This window comes from Vombatus ursinus, unplaced genomic scaffold (genome assembly GCF_900497805.2).
Source record: "Vombatus ursinus unplaced genomic scaffold, bare-nosed wombat genome assembly UNPS02014181.1, whole genome shotgun sequence".
Lineage (NCBI taxonomy): Eukaryota > Metazoa > Chordata > Mammalia > Diprotodontia > Vombatidae > Vombatus > Vombatus ursinus.
Window position 1 is genome coordinate 1,453,586 of NW_020953959.1, and position 26,134 is coordinate 1,479,719.

General features: G+C 43.2%; 1 protein-coding gene across 1 annotated transcript in view; it reads left to right on the forward strand.

Moving 5' to 3' along the window:
* The window catches only part of RMND5A (required for meiotic nuclear division 5 homolog A), a 73,372-nt gene that overhangs the window by 15,733 nt on the left and 31,505 nt on the right, over positions 1 to 26,134 (forward strand). The window contains exons 2-4 of the mRNA XM_027860450.1: positions 10,920 to 11,062; positions 22,426 to 22,560; positions 25,060 to 25,160. Of these exons, the coding sequence (XP_027716251.1) occupies positions 10,920 to 11,062; positions 22,426 to 22,560; positions 25,060 to 25,160 (379 nt within the window). The remainder of the gene's footprint in view (positions 1 to 10,919; positions 11,063 to 22,425; positions 22,561 to 25,059; positions 25,161 to 26,134) is intronic.

The following is a 26,134-nucleotide window of genomic DNA, read 5'->3' on the forward strand; positions in this document are numbered from 1 at the left end:
CTCTCTCTCTCTCTCTCTCTCTCTCTCTCTCTCTCTCTTAGACTGTGAGAGTTAGAGTAGAGGCCATTTTTGCTATATAGTAATGAATGCTTAGTTTAGTGTGAATACTCAGGGTAGCTCAGCAGATCACCTGTGGCAATTTTTTCAATCAATCTGGGATCCAGGTTATGTTACTAACCATGCTTTGGAATCTGATATCTTTAGCCACTCAGTCTTGACTTCCCTAGAATGGTGTTTTGCTAACCATTGTGCTTGTATTAGTCAAAATAAATTTACTTGCCCCAATAATGGAACTTCATTTTTTTAGAGGGGGGAGAGCGTCATTTAACTTATCTTTGAAAACTTAATGTGAAAGAGTTTTGATATGTGGGCTTAACAAAACTATATATATGTTTATATTTAATTTATTTTTAGTTTTCAACATTCATTTCCATAAGATTTTGAGTTTTAAATTTTCTCTCCCTCCCTCTTCTTCCCCCTCCCCAAGACGGCATGCAATCTGATATAGGCTCTACTTATGCGTTCATATTAAGCTTATTTTCCCATTAGTCATGATATAAAGAAGAATTAGAGCTGACGGGAGGAACCACGAGAATGAAACAGTAAAACAAAACAACAAAAGAAAAGGAGAGCAAACAGTATGCTTCCATCTGCATTCAGACTCCATGGTTCTTTCTCTGGCTGTGGGTAGCATTTTCCATCATGAGTCTTTTGGAGTTGTCTTAGTTCCTTGCATTGCTGAGAAGTGCTAAGTCTATGAAAGTCAGTCATCGCACAATGTGGCTGTCACTGTGTATGATGTTCTCCTGTTGTACTCATTTCACTCAGCATCAGATAACACTATATTTTTAAGACTGTCAGTCATCCTTCATTCTCAGGGAAGACCAATGACATCAGAAAGGTGATGTCTTGACTTGCAAGTGCATTGAATTTAAGTGAGGCAGAGCTGTGCAGAGTCACCAGCCTTACTTTCTCTTCCGTAGTCATCAGGAGTCCAGTAGCAAGACATAGATCACTGTGACTGGTGATGGCCCCAGTTGCAGTGGGAGACTTTGGCCTTTTTAAGCTAAGGTCTTTCCCAGGTCTCAGTTTTTCTGAGGTAAGACTCATCCAGTAGTAAACGGCTAAGTAGGAATTAAGGTAAAAGACTTCACAAAAAATTCAATCTGGAAGGGGAAGACCGCTGGAACAGAAACAATTGCTATTTATACTCACTCTGAGCCATCAGACTCAAACAATGAGCTTTTAAAAAACACTATAATAATTACTTTAAAGCACAGAGGTGGGCGAGGCATCTAAGCTTGTTGAAAGCTTGGATTTGGGCTGGCAAAGGAAAAACTAATCAGTATGTTGCCAGTACTTCTGTCTCACATGATCAGAAATGAGTTTCTTTATGGTTTCCTCAGAATCTCAGTTATTGAGCTTGTGAAAGTAGCAGTTTAGAGTCAGACTCCTGATTTGGGAGATTAGGAGTGGTTATAGGACTTACTGTTGCTGATGCTTTCTTTGAGTTATCGCTTGGTAGCATGGGACTCTTTAGACAGTATTGGCTAAACCAACAATCAAGGAGGGATTTGGGGAGGGATACCAGCCTTATCCAGAGAGATTTGTAGGTCTGGGAATCATTTGCATAGAGTTGCTTATTAAATTCTTGGGAACTCATGTGCTCACCCAGAGGGTGATGAGAGAAGAGGGCTGGGGACAGATAGAGCTTTGGGGTATACCCATAGTTATGGGGTGTAGATGATCTAGCAAGGAGGCTGGGAAGAAACACGGAGAAGGAGATGAAGTGGAGGCACTTAGACCCTTTCTCAAGGAGTTTAGCTACAAAGGACAGAAGAGATATAGGACAATACTTATCAGGGATAGAAGGATCAAGTGAGGGTTTTTTCAAGATAGAGGAGACCTGCACATGAGCCAATAGAGGAGAGATTGAAAATAAGTGAAAGAGTGAGGATGACAGGGGGCAGTCTGTTGGTGGAGATGGATGAAATGGGATCACTTGAGCAGGTAGAGCAGTTAGTCTTGGTAAGGAATAAGGCCACCTTCTCATGTGAGACAAGGGGTGAAGGAGGAGAGAGTGGCTGAAGGCACCTGAGTGATAGGAAGTGAGAAAGAGGAGGCTCATAGTGAATGGCCCCAATTTTCTCTGTAAAATATGAGGCAGAATTCTCAAGCTGGGAGAGTTGGGGTGGGAAGAGCCACTGTGGAAAGTGGGATAGCGAGTTGATAAGGAGGTGGAGCAGGATTGCCCAGCAGCAGTGAGGGCCCAGTCAGAAGAGGTGAGCCACTTTTCTCTACCTCTGTTCAGAAGCACAAGTGTAGGAGCAAGGACAAAGAATGGTGGGTGTGATTCAAGGCTGTAATTGGGTGTAACTGATGCTATGATAAGGGGACTAGGGATTCACAAGAGGGGAACCATGGAGAGTTGAGCTAGCCCCCCAAGGGGTCAAGATGAGGAGAAGAGGAGAGAGAGGCCAGTGCGGGGGACATGACCTGGGAGAGAACTGAGGGAGCACAGGGGGACTGGAGGTCATGGTGAGGATGGAGAGTTGGGTTTGATAGGGAAGGACTAGGAGTGAAGGAGAGCCAGTGGATTGTGGCCTGATAAGGGGATTCCTGAAAGGGTCCTTAGAGACTATCCAGCCCTCTAGGAAACTGCTACTCTGGGAGGTTAAAGGATGAAAGGCAAGTCATGCAGGCAGAGCTTCCTCTAAGCCCCCACTGTGGTGAATTCTGAGCTCCTTGTTGCGTCCCTTCTCTGAAACTTGGAGTTGGTTTGACCAGAACAGCTTGGCATCCATAATATGTGAACGTACACTGTTTTTTATGTTAAGAATAGCAGAGTCAAATGACCAGACCCTGGTGCCACATGTGGCAGACAGACACAGGTGCCGAAGGGTGTGTTTCTTTGTAGACTTCATGCCAGAGGTTAGAGTTCCCATTTGGCCACACTCAAACTCATCTGTCTGGGTCCTTGTGTCGTCTTGGCTTGGTTGGGTTTTTAGCACTGTTTGCAAAAACCTACAGCCTTCTGGGAAGCTGAAAACCCTGGGAGCTCACTCTCCCCACAGATTGCTATATTACTGCTTTTTCCCAGATAGGGTAAGGTGTGTTTGTGCATTAGTCTTGTGACCGCCTTGAATAGAAATCTTTCCATACTTGTCTCTTCTATAACTGGGCACATCCAACGACTGCTTGTTGATTGGTAGGCTTTCTCCAGTTAGGGAAGAGCAATCTAGTAAGTTGGGACAGGCAAGGAATATGTTATGTAGAGATACAATGAACTGTACCTAAGACCAGATAAGGAGCCTTTTATCATTCAAATGCTGTTAATTTTTTTGTGTCCTGGACCCCTTTGGCAGCCTGAAACTTGTGGACCTCTTCTCAGAATTATGTTTGTAACTACATTAAATAAAAATAGAATTACAAAGAAAGCCAGTTGTAATGCTATTCCTGCTAATAATAAAAAAAACTAACATTTATGTAGCGCCTACTATGTATCAGGCACTGTGCTAAGTGCTTAACTAATATTATCTCATTTGTTCCTCACAGCAACTCTGGGAGGTAGGGTAGGTTCTTTTATTATCTCCCTTTTACAGGTAAGGTAACTGAGGCTGACAAGTTAAGTGACTTGCTCAGGGACACATAGCCAGGAGGTGGGTGAGGATAGATTTGAACTCGAGTGTTCTGACTCCAGGCCCAGCACTCTATCCACTGTACCCACGGAGCTGCCTAGTGATTTTGAAGTAGAATAGTTTTCTAAAAAAGAATCTAGGTCATGGATCCCAGGTTAAGAAACTTGCATTAGAAGGAGCCCCATCAGATCATAGTCTTTTATTTAAAAGCGCTGGGTATAATGTAGGAGTCACTTTTCTCCATGAAGCATTCAAACTGAAATCACAAAAGGTTCCAATTACAAGGAGGCCTTCACTTCACTTCATTTATGGGCCACTCACAGGTTGTTAACTAAGTCCCTCCCTCCCTCAGTGCCTTCAGTTTCAGGTCCTCCTCCAAGTGAGGATTTGTTACTTGTGGTCACACGTATTGAAATCCACAGTGGAGCTCGAATATTGGGCCAAATCCATTTCATTTTCTTTTTCATTTATTTTGTAATTTTATTTGTCTCTTGTTTTACTTTTTTCTGAATGTATCCCTTCCTTCCTCTCTTCTTTACCCAAAGAGCCTTCCCTTATACCAGGAGTGATGAAGCGAAAAGCACACAGCCCCGGATAGTTCTGCAGAGCCAGAGACCATCTTGCCTGTGGCTGATAGAGACAGAATGGGCAGCATTTCACACTCCAGGGAAGCAAGGGTGGGAGGGGCATTTTCTCTTTTCTTCTCTTGAGCCACACGTGGCTGTTCCATTCACTACTTTGGTTTCGTTCTCTTCTTTCCATTTACCTTGTTATGGCGTATGTTGTTGGCCAACTTTTGCTTACTTACATCTATCTCTTTTTTTAAAATTTAAAAAAAATTTAAAAAAAATTTTTTTTCATCTATCTCTTCATATCACTTTTCCCCACTCTCTCTGAATCCCCTCATTTGTTATTTCTTACAGCACAGTGGTATTACATTCTGTTTATGTACCACAGTCTCTCCAATCCAATATTGATGGTGACCCACTTTGTTCCCCGTTCTTGGCTGCCACACAAAGGGTCATATGAAGAAGTGGTGGGCTAGAAGTACAGAACGAGGCATGTGTTTTCTGAGCTGCCAGTGTCCTGGTATTTTATTTGGTTTGGTCATACTCCTTACAAGTGAGAAGGCTTTTCTTTGGGGAAGGGGAAATTAGGGAGAGTTAATGGGAAGTGAGAGAAATGCAGAAAGAAAAAGGTATCAAGAAAACATAAAAATAGAAGAAAATTTGAAAGTTCAGAAGGGGACACAAGTAGCAATTTGGTTGCTCCCATAGTACATTTAATATTCATTTTTTAAAAACAATCTACATAACAAGTTCATTGTTTCATATACAATCCTTTTTTTGTTCTTTATTTTAAGAGGAAAATGTGGCTATGAATATTTTTGTATATGTGGGATCTTTCTGTCTCTGACCTCTTTGGGTCATATTCCTGTGGGCTGGGATTCCTTGGTCAAAGGGCATGGACATTACTTTTGGGGGGGTTGGGGTGGAAGTGGAGGGAACAATTCCAAACTGCTTTCCAGAATGGTTCGACCGTCCTAGCTCTCTTAACATTGAATCGGTGTGTGTGCCATCTGTCCTGTGTCTTCTTGGCCAGTTTGCAAGAGACCCGCTTTCAGTGGTAGAACAGGTTTGCTGAGTTTTGTGTAGCTGCATTGAAGCCACTGTTGTGGTAGCAAAGGGGAAAAACTGATTATGATAAAACTTGTGAAAATATCAGAGCCCTTGTGCCCAACTCTGAATGTAGAATCACTGTGCTTTCAGAGTTTGATTGCTGTTTGTGTGAGTTTATAAAGAGGTGCCAGTGAGGGGGGGCGGTACAGTTCCCCATCCCAAGCTAACACTTGTGGTGGTTACTTGAAGAAAACTAGAAGAAAACTTTTTGAGGTGGAAGTGACAATAGGGGCTAGTCGTAGAAGAGGCATTGATGGGGTGCCATCAGGCCAAGAAGAAGGCCAGGTTGGCAGGACCATAGTGGCCGTAAAAGGAGGAAAGGATGACAAGGCTATAAGGGTGGGTTGGTCCACATTGTGAGAGGCATTAAATGAGAAGTTGACAAATTTATCTTAGAACTAATAGGGAGTTGCTGGAATTTATTGAGGAGTGGAGTGACATGGGCAGACCTATGATTCAGGAAAATCACTTTGGTAATACGGGGAGGATGGATAGGATCGAGGAGAGATTTGAGGCAGCAAGACCAATTAGGAGGCTAAGAGGTGAGAAGGGGCTGACCTAGGGTGGTGGCTGTGTGATGGAGTGAAGAAAATGGATGTTGTGGGACGCTGTTTAGCAACTGATTAGATCCCTGGGCTGTGGGAGAATGAGGGGTGGAGGGGGTTGCTGGGGAGGCACCCTAGACTGGAACAGGGAAATCTGGAAGGGAAGAAAGACGAGTGGTGTTTTGGGTATATTGAGTTGGGCATTTGGTTGGAAAAGGCCAACTGGCAACTGTTGGTGTGGGGCTGGTGCTCCAGAGAATCACTGTGGCTGAATCTGTAGGTCTGGTAAGTCATAAGTCATTTGCATAAAGATGCCGAATCCTTGGGATCTGATGAAGTCACTGGGGAGAGGGAACCCGGGACAGAGCCTGCTAGTATTTCCACCTAGGAGCGTGATATGAATGACAAGCCAGCAAAAGACCCTGGGAAGAGCAGATGGAGAAGCAGGAGGTGGTTGTTGTTTGTCCTTCCTTGCTGGAAGAGGACCACGACATCTGGGAGGTGATGTCATGACTTGCAAATGAGTTTGGATTTAAGTGAGGCCGAGCTGAGCAAAGTTACCAGCCTCACTCCTCCAGAGCCATCTGAGGCCAGTGGCGAGATATAGTTCAGGATGACTGGGAGACAGCCCAGATGCAGTGGGAGACCTTAGCCCTTTTAAGCTAAGGACTTCCCCAGGTCTCAGTTTGTCTGAGGCAGCCCCCATTCAGCGATTAAGGCTAGGCAAGAAATGAGGTAAAGAGTGACCTCTTTCGTAGTCCAAAAAAAAAAAAAAAAAGAAAGAAAAAGAAAAAGAAAAAAATCAATCTGGGAGGGGTAGACCCTCAGGATTTCTGGCCAAAACAGAAATAATTGCTATTTACACTTACTCTGAGCCTTTGGGACCCAAACAGTGACCAAGTGAGGCTTGGACTGGGACCTATTGCTGGCCAATCAATGAGAACCAGAGTGATTTGGGTTTAAGGCATGGTCCTTAAAAAAGAAATCTGGCCTGTCAACCCCAAGATATGGTATGAGTTTTGAGGGATCAAAATTTGTTTTCCTTTGGGCAGAGCACCTGAGACAGTGGTGTCCTGGAGCCTCCAGAGAGGAGAGCCGATTTGGGAGGTGTCCAGGAGTGCTGCAGAGTCAGATTTGCCAGTTTAGAGAGAAATGGAGGTGGGCTGTGGGCTGTGCTCTGGCGGTGTGAAGGGCACTTGTTTGCAGGGAGACTAAAAGGCTTGGCTTGGCTGGAGCTGACTCGTGAAGAACCTTGTTTCCCTGATGGTCTGTAGGCAGCAGGGAGGAGTCCCTGGAAAGTTTTCGAGCAGGAAAATCGCCTGACCACATCTGTAAGTGAGACATATAATGTCAGCAGCTGTGTGAAGGATAGATTGGAGGAGACGGAAGGAGACCCAGGAGGAGAACTTAGTTGCTGTGGTGAGCCTCTGGGGGGCCTGGGGACGCGCTTGCTGAATGAGTGAACTGACATAGGTTGGAAACAGCTGTTAAAACTCCTGTGATGATGAGGAGTGGGGCTCTTGTGAATGGGCCACATGGGGAGACCTCGACTTTAAAAAGCAAATGAGTAATGAGTAAAAAAAAGTCATGAGGATCGGAACCAGGTGATTGTAATGGGAGTGGATGGAGGGGACAGATGCGAGAGATACTGTGTAGGTAGAATTGATGAGGGTGGATAACTGATGAGATGTGGGAGACGGAGAAGACAAAGGTCAGAAGGAGGAGGCAGACTCCTTACAAGTCTGGGTGACCGGGAGGATGGCGGGGCCGTGAGCAGAACCAGGCAAGGAGGAGCAGCCAGTTTTGGAGGGAAATGATGAGCTCAGTTTCGGACATGCTGAGTTTGAAGTCCAGGTGGGACATCAAATCAAAATGGTGGAGGACTGGCTATTATTTGGAGATGCTGGTCTGAACATAGAGTTAAAGGAGTCATTCGCATGACTGAAGCAGGTTGAGGAAAGGGTTTGGTGAAGGGCCCCTGCATGAAATCAGAAGGAAGAAGAGAGAAAGCGTAGGAGGGGAACCAGTGAGGGAAGAGAGTGCAAAGGTCAGCAGAGTCGGGGAGCAGGAAGATCCAGGAGATCCAGGCCCAGGGGGTGAAGGAAAATGTGGGCGAGTGCTTCCTGAATCCTTACGCATTTTGGCTTCAGTTTTTAAGCATAGTTCTAACCCTTGGCTTCTTTCCATCTACTCCATCTGAAAATGCCGTACTGGAAGCTCTGTCTGACCCAGGCTTCCTGGGTGTTCTTTTCAGTTGGTTCCACTAATCCTTTCGGGTCAGTGGACGTTTATTAAGCACTTACTAAGTGCCGAGTATTGGCTTCTTAATCTTTTTTTGTGTCATGGACCCTATTGGTGAAGTCTGGTAACACCTAGGAGCTCCTTTTTTTCTCATAATAAAGTGCATGAAATGAAATACATAGGATTACAAAGGAAGTAATTTATATTGAAATAGTTACTGATGTCAGGTAGCCTAGCCTTTGGACGGTCGGTGCAGCGTCCAGGCTTGTATTCAAAGTCTTTCCTGCTCGGTAGGATGGATCAAAACTTGTCCTCTGACTGTGGAGAGCCCACTGTTACCTCCATGGCATGAGGTCACGGAGCAGCAGGCTCATTCTGCTCATCCTTGACTAGTTCCCTCCGTAATTAGTATTTGAGTGCCTGCTCTGTGCAGCGGCAAAGCATGGCCTCTGTTTGTGTAGGAGCCATGATTGATTTGAGGGGACTCAACACAAGCGAGGAATCCCACAGCCAGATAATTGGTGCAGACAGAACTGAGTGAGTACATTAGGCATTAATGGGTGACAGAGCCCAGCACTGGGGAAAGGAGGGCTTCATCATCTGTTCAGGTAGGTTTTAAGTTGGGCTTTAAGTGATGGGGAGAGAAGAGGCCAGTCCCCCTGAGTGGATGGCAGGAGCAAAGGCCCAAAGGCAGATGTATATTCTGTTACCTTGGAGCCTGGGGAGCTCTTTGCAAAGGCTGTTTTTTGGGGGGAAATGAGCAGAAGCTGAAAATCTGAGAATGCAAATTCTTCATTTATCATATGTACTAAAGAAGTTATTGGAGGTGAGAAATGGTTCATAGACTTTAATTATATTAGGTATAGCAGATGCAGCAATTTCACATTTTCCTTGATCAAAAAATAAGGCCGTGTGTTTTAAAAGTCATTGTCCCCGTTGGGTTTTATTCTGTTAAATTTAATCAGCATTTATTAAGTGCCTAGTACATGGAAGGCACTGAGCTAAGTATTAGGGATACAGAGACAGAATTGCCCCTGCTCAGAGTCACTGACAGTTGAGCAGGATAGAGAGCATATCTGTGGCCAAGTAAATGCAAGGTCAGTTGTTGAGGGAGAGAGTACTAACATTTGGGGTGATTAGGGAAAGCTTTGTGGAGGAGCTTGAAGGAAAATAAGGATTTTGAGAGGTAGGAGATGAGAGATGTAGGGGCATCTGTGGCTGCAGGGATTCAGAAAGGGCCCCTTGAGTTTGGGGAAGAGCCAAGAAGCTGGATGGACTGGATCCCAGAAGGCACACAGCGGAGTAGGCAGGTTCTAGATCTCATGGAACAGAACTCTTGCTTCACCTTCCATGTTTGTTGATAAAATAAAAAACTCCAGGTGGTTTGAAAGATGGAAGACGATATGTGCTAGTCAGTTTTGCTGGGCTACTAAGTCTCAGCTGTCTTGATACCTGAGAGGCAAAGGAACAAGTGTGGTACAGAGTTCTTGGAGAGCAGCCAGGCCCAGAATTTCAGCCTGCTTTGGAGGAGACTGAGCCGTTAAGGCTGAGGATTTGGTATTGCAGTCTAGAGGCCATAAAGAGTCCCACGTGACTGTGGTAGACCTGTGTTTTGGCAAATGTGTGGAGGGGAGAGCCTTTGGCAGGGAGACCAATCAAGAGGCTGTTTTTAAAAAGTAAGTCCAGGTAAGAGATCATGTGAGAACCTTAAGTTGGGTGGTTGGGTAGGGAGAAAAAGGCATGGCTGCTAACGATATTCAGGCAATTGAAATCAGCATCTCAGGGCAAAAGAGAGTGGGGAAGAATTGCAGATCTTTTGGAAGTTTACAAATCTTGGTGTCTGAAAGGATAGTAAGGAAAACTCCCTAGCTTCCTGCTTTTCAAAGAGTGTGGGGTGGGGGGGTGAAGAGATGGAGCTGTGCTTCCCAAGACGCGTGACTTGTTGGTTAACTACCTTCCTTTGGTCTAGGGTCCCATGATCTTAACTGCTTATGATTGACCTTGAGAATGTACATTCTTATTCTCCCAAATAAAATCAACCTGTACAAGGCTTTGGGGAAGTGGGAAGTGTCTGGAATTGATTAGGAATAACTTAGTTCATGAGTCTGACCGCAAATTTCATGATGGTCAGAGGAGCTTTGGTTTTTGTGATGCCTTTTGCTTGCGTGGGGCCGTGTTGATGATCAGACCAAGCCCCTCTTTCAGGGGTGTGAAAGCATAACAAAAGCTTCTTGTAGTGGACTTTGTCTGCGAAATGGTACATTAAATGAGGGTTCACTGAAGTGTTTAATGATTACTAATTAGAAAAATGCTATAAGATTTAAAAAATATGATGGGAAATGGAGCATAAATCTTGTGACTTCCCTGATTTCAAAAGCTCATCTTGCTGATAGGAACACATAAGAAGGTTCAGTGCTTTCCTAAACATGGGGAACTTGCTGTGTGGGAGTTTCTGCTAGTGAGTCAGGACAGACGACAATTGTTTGTGACTTGGTCTCTTAGCTAGTAAGACTCAGAGGTGGAGTTTGAACTCAAGTGTTCTTTCTTTAAGCCTAGCTCATGATTCACCAAACTCTGTGTCCTCCATCCTATTAATAATAGGTTAAAAGAAAACCAACCTTAGAGTTGGTGGCCTTTATTTAAAAAAGAATGCAGTGATTACTTTGTTTGCTATTTTAAAATGGTAGCCTGCTTCCCATTCCCCTTACAGAATGATGCCATTGATGATTTGGGTTAATTGTTTTGCCCTCATTAAGTTGAGGGAGTTGCCACCTTCATTTGGTTTTGCTTCAGTAATTCATTTTCTCTTCATATAGGCCAAGATGGTGAATTATCAGGGACACTGTCACTTGTTTTGACACAGTGCTGTAAAAGAATAAAGGACACAGTCCAAAAACTGGCTTCCGATCACAAAGACATCCACAGCAGTGTTTCCCGGGTTGGAAAAGCCATTGATAAGGTAGGTTATTTACTGCGTGCTTTAGTAGCTAAGAGTCCTGTCATTCCATCCAAATGAGAGGCCCTAGAGTGTGGGGGAATGGCTGGCCATGGACTGATAACCTTGGGGGTCTCCAGCAGCGAACAGTGGGCTGCTGCCTTCAAATATACATGACACCTGGATGACCTGCATCTTGTAAACCTGTTTTTTTCCCCGTTGATCCTTCCCTGCCAATGGCCCTTTAGGTTTCTAGCTGCTCCTCCCTTCCCTCTTTGAATGAGGATGCTTTGTATTAGCCTTCCTGTGTAGGAAGGGGCCTGATCCTTTCTGTCCTGAACATCCCCCACTCTCACCCCGCCGGCATCCCTTTTTGGCTTTTAGAAAGTGGGAGTCTGCTACAGGGAAATGAATACAGGGGAGCCCAACACTGACAGACTGCTGTAGCTGGCAGACGTTTTAGCAGTGAAGCCTTTTCCTGATCTTAGGTGCGAATAGACTGGGAACTAAACCTCTTTTTTAAAAAGTTGCCACCTCCCTTCGTTGTTCCCTCCCTTATTTCCCTAAATCTAGGAGTCAGCAGGGCCCAGAGCTTATGGCCATTTCATGATCTTTTGTGTTCATTTCTTTTCTCCCAGTTTACCCCTTGCAGTAGATCCAAAAGTTTCCTTCTTGTGCTCCCCACCCTTCTACCCCCTTAGTAGCCAAGAAGTGGTAAAACTTGGTAAAACCTGGTAGGTATAGGCAGTATTAGCTTGCCTATCAGACTTAGTCTCCATAGTATGCATTCACCTGCCCTAGGGAATGGGGCCTTGGGTCCTATCTCTGTACCTAGTTATTGGCATTTGGCTGTGTCACTTAGGGCCCTCAGACCCCTGTGATGAACTAGGCCGTCTCCTTTTTGGCGTGTTCTGCCTCAGGCTCCCTGCCCCCCATTCTTGCCCTAGGCTGGAAGCCATTCCCCTCCCCGATACCATATCTCCCTGTGCCTGCACAATTTGGTATATCTGCTGTGCTTGCTTATCCCAGCTGGAATGTGTTTTAATCCCTCAGTTGAATGTATGCTCCTTGAGGACAAGCACTCTCACTTTGGTAGTTGTTACCCATGTAGGCATTTGACACATTGGCTGATGGAGGGTTAGAGTTCATAGATTTAGCGCTGAAAGGAAATTTGAGAGTTCATCGCTTTACAGGTGAAGAAGCTGAGGTTGTGAGGGGGAGATGACCTGCCCAGTGTTTCTGGGGTCACCTGGGTAGTGAGCAGTAGAGTTGGGGTTTGGGCCCTAGGTCTTTGACCTTGAATTCAGCAGTTGTAGCTTTTGAGTTGAGTGTTAGAGGAGAGAGAGAAGGATGGGACAAAACTCCTGTGTCCGATGGTAGAAATGCATTCCTAGAAGCCTGTGGCCAAGAGCCAGTGGCCTGGGACTTCAGGTAGGAAGAAGACTTTCTGGTTTGGCCAGATGAATTTGTCATGGAGGGAGATTTCCCAAAGAGGAGGCCTGGAAAGAAATGTTGTGAGCAATAGCATTATCGTTGTAGGACATGAACGTCGGAGCTTCCCAGTGCGTCAGTGAGCTTCCTTCCCCCACGTGTCCACACCTGTGTATCTGATCTGATGAGAGAGAGCCTTAGCAGTTAGTGGGGAGGTAGGGAAAGAAAGGCGTGCTGGAAGTGGGATTTGGGCTGAGTCTAGAAGGCAGCTGGGGAAGGATCAGAACCTTCCAGGCTGTGGACGAAAGCCAGTTGGAAATGTCATGTGATGGAAACAGCGAGTGGGCCGGTGGTGTTGATACTGAGTTCCCATAGGGAGAATAAGGTCTAGAAAGACTGGACAGGTAGGAAGGTGCTGGGTTGTGAAGGGTATTTAAAGGTAGGAGCTCAGTGGCCCAGTGGGCCTGGAGTCAGGAAGACCTGTGTTCAGATCTGAACTCAGGTTTCCTAGTTGTGTGACCCTGGGCCATTCACTTCACCTCATTCCCTCTCAGTTTCTTCCACCTCCCAGAGTTGCCATGAGGATCTAATGAAATCTTTTCTTAAAGCTCTTAGTGTAGTGCTTGGCATATAGCAGGCACTCTGTAAATTCTTATCCCCCAAACAAAGGGATTGCTGTTTGTTCATGGAGGTACGAGTGAGCCACTGAAGGTCTTTGAGGGGTGACATGGTCATACCTATGTTTTAGGGAAATCATCTTGGCAGCTGAGTGGGGAGAGACTTCAGGCAGGGAAACCGACGGGGCTATTGAAGCCATCTGGGCGAGAGGCAGTGAAGGCCCATACTGGGCCTGTGGCTCTCTGAGGTGTTGTGAAGGCTGAAATAACAAGACATGGAGACAGATTGGGGACAAGTCACTGTGGAGAGGAGCAAAGAGTCTTGCACTGAGGGCCCAGTTGAGATGAGATTGAAAATCTTTGTAGTGGCTTCTCAGAATCGTTTTGGAATTTCCCCTTTTGCCAGCATGTGGATAGGAGTGAAGGAAGAAGATGGTGGGAGTTATCCAGGGTTGGGGCTTAGCAAGTCACAGTGGGTGTTAGGACAAGGGTTGGTTCAGTAAGGGCTCGAGATAGGGAAGGGAGGAGAGTGCCCCCAGGTAATGGCCCAGTAAGATGGGAGTGACAGAGGAAATGAAAGTCACAATGGGAATGAAGAACAGGATTAGGGTTTGTAAGGAGCCTAGGGAAAGATAAAAAATTGTGACCAGGAAAAGGAATTTTGGAGCTCATGACCATGGAAGTATAACCTTGTGGGCAATGGCAGGGTCAAGAAGGTTGACCGTCTTTGTGTGTAGCTGAGATGGAATAGAGGAATAGTTGTGGGCTTTCAAACTGTGTTAGAGAAGACTTTTGAGAGTCCCTTGGAGAGCCCGGAGATCAAATCAGTCAATACTTAAATTAATTCAGACTTTTCACTGGAAGGTCAAATACTGAAGCTGAAATAGTTGGCCACATAATGAGAAGACAGTGGAAAAGATCTTGATGTTGGGAATGATTGAAGGCAAAAGGAGAAGGGGAAGGACGAGGATGAGATGGAGAGATAGTGTCATAGAAGCAACAAACATGAGCTTGGACAGACTTCGGGAGATATCGGAGGATAGAAGGTCCATGGGGTCAAAAGAGTCAGACACAACTGAATGACAGCAGGACCTGGGATGTTGGAGTGTTTGAGGATTTATCAATAAGTATGTTGAAGTTTCCTTTTTTTGGAGGGGGATGGGAAGATCCATGGGTCTGTGTTTATTTTTAATCAATCAATTAATTTTTAGTTTTCAATGTTTGCTTTTATAAGATGTTGAGTTCTAAATTACTCCCCTTTCCTCTACTCCTCCCCGCTACCGAAGACGGCATGCAATCTGATATAGGCTGTATGTGTATGATCATCCTAAACATATTTCCATATTAGTCATGTTGCGAAAGAGGAATCAGAACAAAAGGGAAAAATCATGAGAAAGAACACACACACACACACACACACACACACACACACACACACACACACACACACACACACACACGAGAAAATAGGATGCTTTGAACCGAATTCAGACTTCATAATTCTTTCTCTGGGTGTGGATAGCTTTTTCCATCATGAGTCTTTTGGAATTGTCTCAGAGCATTGCATTGCTGAGAAGAGCTAAATCTGTCAAAGTCAGTCATCACATAATGTTGCTGTTACTGTGTATAGTGTTCTGGTTCTGCTCACTTCACTCAGAATCAATTCATGGCAAGTCTTTCCAGGTTTTTCTGAAATCTGCTCGCTCACCATTTCTTATGGAACAATAATAGGCCATTACATTCATATCCCACAGCTTGTTCAGCCATTCCCTGATGAGCCAGTCGCCTCAATTTCCAATTCTTTGCCACCACAAAAAGAGCAGCTATATTTTTGTACATGTGGGTCCTTTTCCCATTTTTATGATCTCTTTGGGATACAGACCTAGAAGTGGGTACTGCTGGATTAAAGGAAGTTTCTTTTTTTGAAGGCAAGAGATGGTGAGAAGAGAGACTGTAAGCCAGGCGCTGAACACTCCTTAGGGAAGGAGGCAGATGTCCTAGGAATGGATGGATAGGAGCCACCAGGATCTGAGGGGGTGATAAATTTGGGTGGTGTGAACTTTGAAGGAGGAGAAGTTGATGAGTGAAGGCAATTGAGGCACAGATATTTCAATTCCCATCTCGGTCTTGTGGGAAGGGAGCCAGGGAAGGCCAGAAGAGGGCACAGGCTTAAGATGAAAGCAAGTTTGTTACCTATGGAGCAGGAATTCCAGAGACCACAGGGGAGGAGGTGGGCACATCTGGAGTGGAACCTTTTGGGGATAGGTGTGAGAGTGGTGAGTGGAGGATGGGGAATAAGGCTCAGGATCCCTGGGAAGAGCATGGAGTAGGCTAACCGTTGAGCAGGGTGTGCTGGTGTGGCATCATTGGTTGGAGACAAGTTCAGTGAGAGAGGCATGATGTTAGATTGGATGTTATTCTTAGAGTTTGTGAGAGGGTGGGCAGTAGAGAGATATTTTTCCATCTCTTTTGACTGTTCCCCATACTTTTAATGCCAGAATGTCCTTAGATCTAAGACTGTGTTATCAGATGTCTTACTCATGTTTGAAAGATGGATGTGTATGTTTCTTTTAAAAAAGCAAACCAGGGATTACATTTTAGTTTGTAATGAATTTTTCTTAAATTTTAAAAATGTTTGGAAAAATAAATAATTGTCTGATTTGAATAGATAAAATACCAGGTGATGTTGTGGAAGTGTCTGCTGGGTAGAGCTAATGTAAGTGCCTAGGCCCAAGGGAGGAGAGCTGTATTACTCTGTTTCAAACCCTCCGCTTTCTTCACCTTAAAAGAGGGGGAAATTTGCCTGGTGTCAGTGAGTTAAAATGACTGGCTTGTGGGGGCTGTTTTTAGCTTGGCTGTTGACCCCATTCAACTGTCTCCAGCCTTTGGAGGCTCTTGTTAGAGCTTTTTTTAGGGCCTATAGAGCTGTGTAGACACTTTTTCTGAGTCAGATCAAATCTTTGCTGATGTCTTCACTCTTTGAGTGGGTTTCCACAATTTTTTGTAGAGCTCTGTTCTTCCCATTTTGTTCTGTCAGCTGCCTGCAAAGGTTAACAGTGGTGAACACTGAATGACTCAACTTTCTTATTTACTGAATTTTGGATTACAGTTGAGAGCTGCAGAAGTTATCCTATGAAGCCATTCAGAACAGGTGGTGAATGAGCTGACCCCATTAACCTTTGGAATAATTTTGTAGCATCAGTACTACAAATAATGGAACCAATTATAGTAACAGAAAACAGATGATGATTAGAGGGAATTTTATGCCAGCATGTTCTGCCAGGTATGATTTGTAGCTTGAAAGGCCACCTGGCAATGAGTTCTAAAAGGCACTTCTCAATATTTGGTAAAAAGATTCCTGTTTTTTTTTCCCCCTAAATGGAAGACCTGGATCCTTTTTGCAGTATTGAATTCCTTCACCTATTAGTGGTAGGCAAGGCACTGAAGGCTTAGGCTTAGTACCAGCATTCAGAGCAGGGAAATTTGTTTTTCCAAAAACCCATATAGAATTATTTCTGTGAGCATTTATTACTTATTAACTGCCCAGTCTTTGACCCAGCAGGGCAGCCTTGTCTCCTGAAACTCAGGTTTTCTTATTTAAGCCCTCCAGGTGATTTCTGTGGGTTTGGGGATTGGACTTAGTTATCAATCAGTATGCAGAAAATAGAATTATATCTTTGAAAGAAAATGCCAGATCAGTATATATGTAACATACAGCCTGCTAAAAAATCATATATCTGTATCTTTGATTGTCCTTCTGTCCTCATTCAAGCAGCACACATTTATTAAGCACCTACTATGTGCCAGGCTAGTTAGACCCTGGAGATAGAAAAGACAAAACTGTATCTCTGTAGTCAAGGAGATCACATGGGGATGGGGTAAACAAGTAGATACGAAATTATATATAGACTATAAATTAGATGTTAGGGGAGGGTCAGGAGTGACTCTGGTAGGTAGGTAGAGGCAGGTAGGGGTTCCAAGAGGTAGAGGCGGGACTATGTGTGCAGAGGCATCCAGATGGTGCCATGATGTACATGAGAAACAGCAGCAAGGCCAGTGCACCAAAGGGGGCAATGTGTAATAAATCCGCAAGGGGGGGAAGCCAGGTTGTGGAGCTCTTTAAATGCCAAATGGAGGGATTTGTGTTTAATCCCATAGTTAGTAGGGGGCGGATGGGGTTGGCGTAGAGGAATGCTCTGGTGAGACCTGGCTTTAGGAATATGGCTTGGCAGCTGTGTAGGGGATTTGGGAGAATGGACTTTATCTTGAAAATACAGTGTTCTGAGATGAACCCTGCTCTCCTTACCCCCTCTCCGCAAAGTGGTAGGCTTTTACAATTTATTTAAAAAAAAAAGATGATTATAATAGTCCACCTGAGAAATGATGAGGACCTGAAGTAAATGTGGCAGCTTTGGGAGTAGCCACAAAGTTGTTTATGGGTTTCTGAGTTTGAGATGTCTGTGTAACATGTTAAATGTCCACTAAGCATTTGGAGCTCGGGAGAGAGACTGGTTGATGATAATTGAGGTCCAAAAGACAGACACTGTAACACGAGAAGAGAGAAGAGCTCAAGGTGGGACCTTGGCTACACATTTTGGGGTTGGTTTGTGGGTGATGAATCGTGGTGGAGGCAAAGAAGGGGCTGTGGGAAGGTAGGAGAAAGTCAGGAGATAAGAGTGTGAAGAAAACTCAGAGGAAAGAACGCCAGGGCTAGAGACCTCCAGTTCAGGTTTTCTATGGAGATTAACATTTTTATAGTTCTTCAGAGTTAGGAAGGCTGTTCAAGCAATTTTTATTAGATTTAGTTCTAGAAGAAGAAACTGAGTAACAGGGGCCACTGAGTTCATGGGAGATTAGTTTTCTGAACTCTAGCCCATTCCTAGAAGCTGTCTTGGTATTGTATGTGAGTATCCAGAGTGTGCTGGTAAACATTTAACAAGTGGCTCAAACCACTCAAATAGTCTAGAATTGAAATGCAGTGTAACCCTCCAGCCTAGTAAGTGAGTGAGCACCAAGCTTCTGACAAATGCTGTGCCCCCTGGGGTCCGGTGAAGAAGCCAGAGATTACTTTCAAAGCCGGCTGGCGGTTTTGAGTGGGCCAGCTGTTGTGCTGTTTTCCAGAGTACAAGCTAATGAATTTCTACTCCTTAGTAAATGTTGGGCTTCTTAATTTACTTAATTTGTATCTAAGCCCTTTGATAAGGATTATTAGACAGTTTTATATATATACATATATACATACACACATGGTGTGATTGAGATAATAACATCTGTGGATCATTTTACTTAAGAATCTTTTAATTATGTATTTTTAAAAATTCTATATTTTTCCTTTTATTTTTCTTTTAGATTTGGCCCAATCTGAGAGAGGAATATCAAAGTCTCCCTTGTTCAGTTCTTTTGTGACTCTGTGGACCTTAGCACACCAGACCTTTCTATCTCCCACTATCTCTCAAAATTTGTCCAAGTCCATGTTTGTTGTTTCCATGATACTATCTATCCATTCCATCTTCTGCCATCCCCTTTTCCTTTTGTCTTCAGTCTTTCCCAACATCAGGGCCTTTTCCAATGAGTCCTGTCTTCCCATTATGTGGACAAAGTATTTAAGCTTCAGCCTCAGTATTTGACCTTCCTGAATTAGCCTGAATTAATTTCTTTAAGCTCCTTGCTGGCCAAGGGAATCTTAAAAGCCTTCTCCAGCCCGATAGTTCAAAGGCTTTGATGCTGTGGTGCCCGGCTTTCCTTACAATCCAACTCTCTCAGCCACACGTTGCTGTTGGAAAACCCATAACTTTGACTATATAGACCTTTGTCGGCAAGGCGACATCTCTGCTTTTCGGTATGTCCAGATTGTCGATTGCATTCCTTCCAAGGAGTAAACGTCTTTTAATTTCATGGCTGCAGTCGCTGTCCGCGCTGATCTTTGAGCTCAAGAATATCAACTCTGACACTGCTTCCATTTCTTTGTTTGCCAGGAAGTGATGAGACCAGTTGCCAAGATCTTAGTTTTTTGGATGTTAAGCTGGCTTAAAGCTTGTACTCTCCTCTTTCACCTTGGTAAGAGGCTTCTTAATTCTGTTCATTCTCTGCCATCAGTGGTATCATCTGCATCTCTGAGATTGTTGATATTTTCCCCCCAACCTTAATTCTGGCTTTTGATTCATCCAGCCTGGCATTTCACACGATGTCCTTCATCTGCGTGTAAGTTGAAGGTGACAGTACACAGCCTTGTACTCTTTGATATTTTTGGCTCTGTCTTCTTGCAATTCAGTTAACTTTTGTTACTTTTGATGCTTTGGCACTTGGAGCACATAAGCTTTATTTTGGTGTTGGTTTGTTGTCCCTGGGTCCTTTCAACATAATATCCTTGTTTATCTCTTTTATATTGTAAATTTTTGGCTTTTGCTTTGTTTGATAGCATGATTGCAATACCTGCTTTTTTGGATTCACTTGATCCATAGCAAATTTTGTTCCATCCTCATTTTTATTCTTTGTTTTTCAGATGTTTCTTGTTAGCTGCAGATTGGGGTTTTCTTATCTAATCTTTTTCATTTTATTGGCGTGTTCAGTCAATTCACATTTAAAGTTACAAGGGTTGGGTTTATATTTTTTTCCATTTATATTTTCAGTATTGCTTTTTTAAAAAGTTAGGATTTTGTTTTGTTAGTCTTCCTCTTTTAAGACAGTACTTTGTCCATACAATTATTTTTCCTTAATCTACCTTAAGGCAGCCTATTCCTACTCTCTTCTCCTTACCCTTAGATCTTCCCTCTCCCATTTGTCACCTCTTTCTCTAGTTTTCAAGTTTTACTTAACTTGATTGCTTTTTCTTTCTTCCTTTTATTTAGTTACCTATTTTCCTTTCTCCTCTTTTTAAAAAAATCTCTAATTAAAAATTGCCCTTCTCTTCCGTCCTTTCAGCTTCTTTTGTCTGTTGTTTTTTAAAATTTTAAACTTTTTCTAAAAAGAATATCTTTACTTTGTTCACTTTCTATCTATTCTAACCTTGTATTCTTTGATTCATAGTGCCTATATACTTATCTATTCTTTCTTGGGACAGCTAATTGCAGCAGTGAACAGAACGCTGGGCCTGGAGTCAGGAGGGCTCATCTTCCTGAGTTCAGATCCCACCTCAGACCTGCCTAGCTGTGTGACCCTGGGCAAGTCACTTAATCCTGTTTGCCCCAGTTTCCTCATCTGTAAAGTGAGCTGAAAAAGGGAGACGGCAGACCACTCCAGTATCTCTGCCAAGAAAACCCTAAGGGGGTCACGGAGAGTCGGACATATCTGAAAAGACTGAACAGCATTCTTTCCTTCGTCTGTTTGTGTTCTTGGTGGAATTAAGGCTTAAGGTGTTCCGCTTTCTCTCATTCTTAGAAAGAATGTTGTTCAAAGGAGGCGTGACACCCTTAGAGAAAGGGCAACAAATTCCTTCTCCCACAGTGAGCGTCTTGACCTGTTCCTAAGCCCTGGTTTCTGTGGAGGTCAGTTCTCCTGTGCCTCCACAGCGTCTTTGATGTCCACTGATACTGGAATCGCCCTAACTTGGGCCCTCGTCAGCTTTCTTGTGGATTCTTGCAGTGCTTCCGGATCATTCTCACTGCAGTCTGTTTTCTTTCCAATTCATCCTCCCTAACGGCCAGATTGATGTTCCTCAAACACAAGGGTAACTCTCTCGCAGACACTTTGTAGAACTTGATATTGATTCCTTTGCTGGGTAAGTAGAGATGGAGCTATATGCAAACGATAATTCTCTACAGAGGGTGTAAGGTTGGACATGGAATCACAATGATAGGACCTCAAGGGCGCATCTGGTTCCCTCCCCATCCCTGTTTAATTGTAGCTTAAATGACTGACTGCCAAAGCGAGGGCAAGGTTGAATAGTCTAAACCTCATCTGAGGGATCCAAGGTTTCCCCATTTTCACGTGTATACACGAGCTAATAATTAAAGCATTTTTGTGGCCTAGTAGTCCTTCCTTATTCACATGGTACGTGCCTAGTAAATATTTGTTGAATTCACTTGAGTTGGTAGGGAGCTATAAAATCTGGCTGAATATGTATTGTTGAACAGAACTGATTGGTCCATGACCTGTGCCACCTGTTGTCACTGTGAAATTTGTCATTTCATTCTCATGGGGCAAAGAACTTGTACACTCGTTGGAAGAAGAGAGTAAACCTTTTACTTGGACTATTTAAGTGGGAACCAGTAATTCACATTTGGTTTGGTTTGGATGATGCTGAAAGACGGTTGAAGAGTCTCTCTGCCCATCAAAGCCTGGGTCTGTGATTCCTGCTCGCCTTTTTTTTTGGGGGGGGGGGTGGGTGTTCTAAATTGCTGTGTCCATTTGTGATACAAACCACAGCGTCCATGTGTAATACATGTCATTGTTCCCTTTCTAGACACCCACTCTCCATTCAGTTGAATGACTCTTTGTCTGAAGGCTGGTTGGGAGAGGACTTGGGGGGAGAAAGGGGGCTGGGCTGTGATACCATCTTTCTCTGTTCCCAGCACTTGAGACTTTGGAGGCGGGGAGAGACTAGGCTGTCATAGAGAACAGAAAGATGGGATAGTGTGCTTAAAAGTACTGAACTATTATGCAGAATCTGATAAGCTGGAATGGAGCATAGCCTTGGCCCAGCACTGCTAGCTCCTTCCAGGCCTGGCTGACAATAACTGCTTTCTCTCCCATTGGTCGCTGGGTGCTTTGTGTTACTCCTTTTTATAAAGTAAATTAATACTGAACCTTTAAGAGAGATAGATGTCTGTGCAGAGAAGATGAATAAACAAAATGAAACAATTTGTGTATTTCCCTATTTCTGCATGTGATTTTAACGATTACATCTTCTGTTGTGTTCCATTGTTCTCTTAGGCTACTGACTTGGCACTTCTATTTAGGACAGTTTTTTCTTGGTGTGATTTTTTTACACATTTAGAGAAGAATGAACCTTTGGAGTTTTTGGAGGAGAAGACTTCTTTACCACTCTGATGTTGAAAATGGTCTTTTGTAATCATTTATTGTCACTTGACTAGTTCTTATTGTCACGTCTACTTTTAAAAATTCTTTACCAACTTGACTTTGTCTTCCAGCAAAGGGTTGGATTTGTAATTGGCTAGGATTATAAATCTCCAGGGTGAGTTCACATGACCTGGGAAATGAGACTGGTTTCAGGAAGGAGACAATGGAAGGAGGATGTCCTGATGCAGCCTTCTATACCTTTGGAGAGGGTGATTGAATGGCTGGGTAGGAAACAAACAAAAACATATCTGAGCAGCACATTTCAAGTGACTTCTGAGGTGAAGTTCTCTGGCCAATTGAATGTTCATTTGTGCCTTTCAGAATTTTGATTCCGACATCAGTAGTGTGGGAATTGATGGCTGTTGGCAGGCAGACAGCCAGAGGATCCTCAATGAAGTGATGGTGGAACACTTTTTCCGACAAGGAATGCTGGATGTAGCTGAGGAACTCTGTCAGGTAACTGGGAAACAGGTGGGCGTGTGGTGAGAAAAGAACACGAGCAGAATAGAGCCAGTGTGTGATCATTCCAAAGCAGGGTTCAGGTTTTCTGCTGGCCATGGATGTCTGTCTTAACTATTAATACTTTCAGAAAAGGAGAGACCAGTGGACTGGTCATTAGTGGAGGAGAGTTTTTTTTTTAATATCTGAAAAATTACTCTTATTTCATTCAATATTTCCCAATTACATGTAAAAAATTTTTAAACAATTATTTGTAAAATTTTGAGTTCTAAATTCTCTCCCCTCTTACCCTTCATCCTCCTTGAGAAGGGAAACAATTTGGTATTGATTATATGTTTGAAGTCATGCAAAACATATTTCCATGTTAGTCATGTTGCAAAAGAAAACGCAAAATAAAACAATAAAAATAAAGAGTAAAAAAAATTATGCTTCAGTCTACATTCAGAGTTCATCAGTTCTCTCTCTGGAGGTGGATGGCATTTTTCATCATGAATTCTTTGGAATTACTGTCTTGATATGGGTCACTGTCTTGATCAGAGTAGCTAAGTTTTTCATAGTTGGTCATCCTTGTGGTACTATGTACAATCTTCTCTTGGTTTTGCTCACTTCACTTAGCATGAGTTCGTATAAGTCTTCCCAGGTTTTTCTGAAACTATCCTGCTCTTCATTTCTTACAGTACAATAGTATTCCATTGTAATCATACAACAACTTGTTCAGCCATTCCTCAATTGGTAGGCATCCCCTTGATTTCCATTTCTTTAGCCACCACAAAAAGATCTGTTATAAATACTTTTGTACAACTAGATCCTCTTCCTTTTTTCTCTTTAGGATACAGACCTAGGAGTGGTATTTCTAAGGCTATGCACAATTTTGTAGCACTTTGGGAGCAGTTCCAAATTGTTCTCCCGAATGATTGGACTAGTTTACAACTCCACCAACAATGCATTAGTGTCCCGGTTTTTCCACATCCCCTCCAACGTTTGTCATTTCCTTTTTCTGTCATGTAAGCCAATCTCATAAGTGTGAGGTGGTACCTCAAGAGTTGTCGTAATTTGTGTTTCTCTAATCGGTAGTGTTCTAGAGCAGTTTTTCTTAAGATTATTGATAGCTTTGATTTTTTTTTTTAACTTTCCAAAGCTTCCTATTCATATCCTTTGACCATTAATCAACTGGGAAATGGCTCTTATTTTTATAAATTTGGCTCAGTTCCCTATACATTTGAGAAGTGAGGCTTTTATCAGAGAAACTTGCTGTAAAAATCCATCCCCCCCACACACACCTAGTTTTTTAGTGCTGGCTGCATTAGTTTTGTTTGTGTAAAACCTTTTTAATTTCATGTAATCAAAGTTATCCATTTTATTTCCTATGATCCTCTCTGTTTCTTGTTCAGTCATAAACTCTTCCCTTACTCATAGAATATGACAGGTACACTTTTCCATGCTCCCCTAGTTTCCTTATGGTAGCACCTTTTATGTCTAAATCATGTGCCCATTTTGACCTTACCTCAGTATATGATGTGTCCAATGTTGGATCACTGGAAAGGGTTAGGTACCCACCACACAGTAGTAAGTGGCCATAGTAAGCTAGGGTTTGTTGAATGGTTTTAAATATTTATTATTGATGATGAGAATTGCTTTTCTGTAGGCTCTTCTGTCCACAAGGCCTGTCTTGTCTTTGCTGTCAGACTTGGACGGGAGGGCTGAGGCAGAGAAGCAGGGTGGGGCTCAGGCCTGCAGAGGACCTGCTTTCTTTCCCATTATCTTCTTTAACTGGCAAGGTGAATATGACTTAAAAGAGAAAAAGAGGAGGAAAATAGATGCAAGTATTGATCTGTTTTCTTCCACCTCTGGAAATATTCCTGATCAAAGAGATCTGAAAATTTGCTTCAGAATTAGCAACCCCCCAAGAGTTACTCTTATGTCTTTTTCAGGCCTTTTGATATACAGCACAATGGTTCTCAAACTTTTTGGTCTTGGGATTTTTTTCCACTCTTAAAATTTTCAAGGACTTCCCAAAGAGCTTTTGTTGGTGGGTTATATTTCAATGTTTCTCATAGTAGAAATGAACATGTCTTAGTATTATTGTGAAAACAGTTTTGACCTTATGGATCCCCCTGAAATGATGTCTGGGAGGAGTCGCCCAATCATAGTTTGAGAACACTGATTTAGAGAGCTCAAAACATTTTACAAGCTTGGGCATCCTCTGTTTTCTGGATGAGAAAAGTCTAGACTAAGTAACTTACATAGAATGAGGCTACAAACTGAACCTCTGATCTGAAAATAGAATGTCCCATTTCGGGCACAGCTCAAGCTGAACTTAGAACCGTCCCTTCAGGAACTTGCAACTTGTATGCATTCTGTGTAATTCTCAGAGGGTTGCCTTTTCGATAAAATTTATTTTAAATTGTCCTAAATTTCTAGTGCTAATTTACTTTCCTTTTAATGCTGTTTCATAGTTCTGACTAAAGATAACAAAGGAACTTTTCTGCTTTTCAGGAATCTGGATTGTCTATAGACCCAAGTCAAAAAGAACCATTTGTGGAGTTAAATCGAATATTGGAGGCATTAAAAGTCCGAGTTCTGAGACCTGCTTTGGAGTAAGTTATGAAGCCTGATTTCTTTTGAATGTCTTGAAAAGAGACGGGGAAGAAGGAAAGGAAGAAACATTTATATGGTGCCTACTATATGCCCCAGGCACTGTGTTAAGGGCTTTTTTTTTTTTTTTAAACAACTATTGTCACATCTGATCCTCTCAACAACCCTGGGAGGTAGGTTCTGATATTACCCCCATTTTACAATTATGGAAACTGAGACAGAGGTGAAGTCACTTGCAAAGGGTCGTACAACTAGTAAGTGTCTGAGTCAGGATTTGAACTCTGCTCTTCTGAGTCCAGGCTCAGTGCAGGAGGATTTGGGTTCCAGCTCCCTTCTCTGATAAGAAGTGACTGTTTGACCCTGAGCAAGTCACTTAATCTCTCAGAGCCCAAGCGACTCTCTTCCACTGTAGATTGAGGGGAAGGTACTTACCTACCTGGATAAAATGTGAAGTTCCTTATCTAGGAGTTCTCTTACCAAAGAAGTAATGGGCCCAGTTCTGTTCCTGCCTGGAGAAAATTTATTGGAAGAAGCGTTGGATGATAAGCTCTTGGAGGGCAGGGATGGTCTTAGTTTTTCCTTGTATGTCTCCAGATCTGAACCCAGTGCTCACTCAGTAAGCACTTAATAGGCGTTGATTGATTCCGATAAATGGACATTTCCTGGGGCAGCTTTTGGAGACACTGATCAGATGGAACTATTTTATTTTAACTGTGAAATTTAGACAGTGTGTAGTGAGAATAATATAGGAGAAAGCCAGGCGTGATCTCTTTATTTTTGGTTTTCATGAAAAGAAAGACATTCCTGTCCCCTCCCTTGGATACTTTCTTTTCTCCCACTTCTGTCTGTCCATGGCGTCCTGCTCTAGGACACTTGTTGAAGGCATTGGCAGAGATTGTTAATATAAGTGATACAGACCAGCCAACCCAAGGTTGTGTGTATGTTGTGGTGTGGGGGCGTCATCCCAACGGGATGA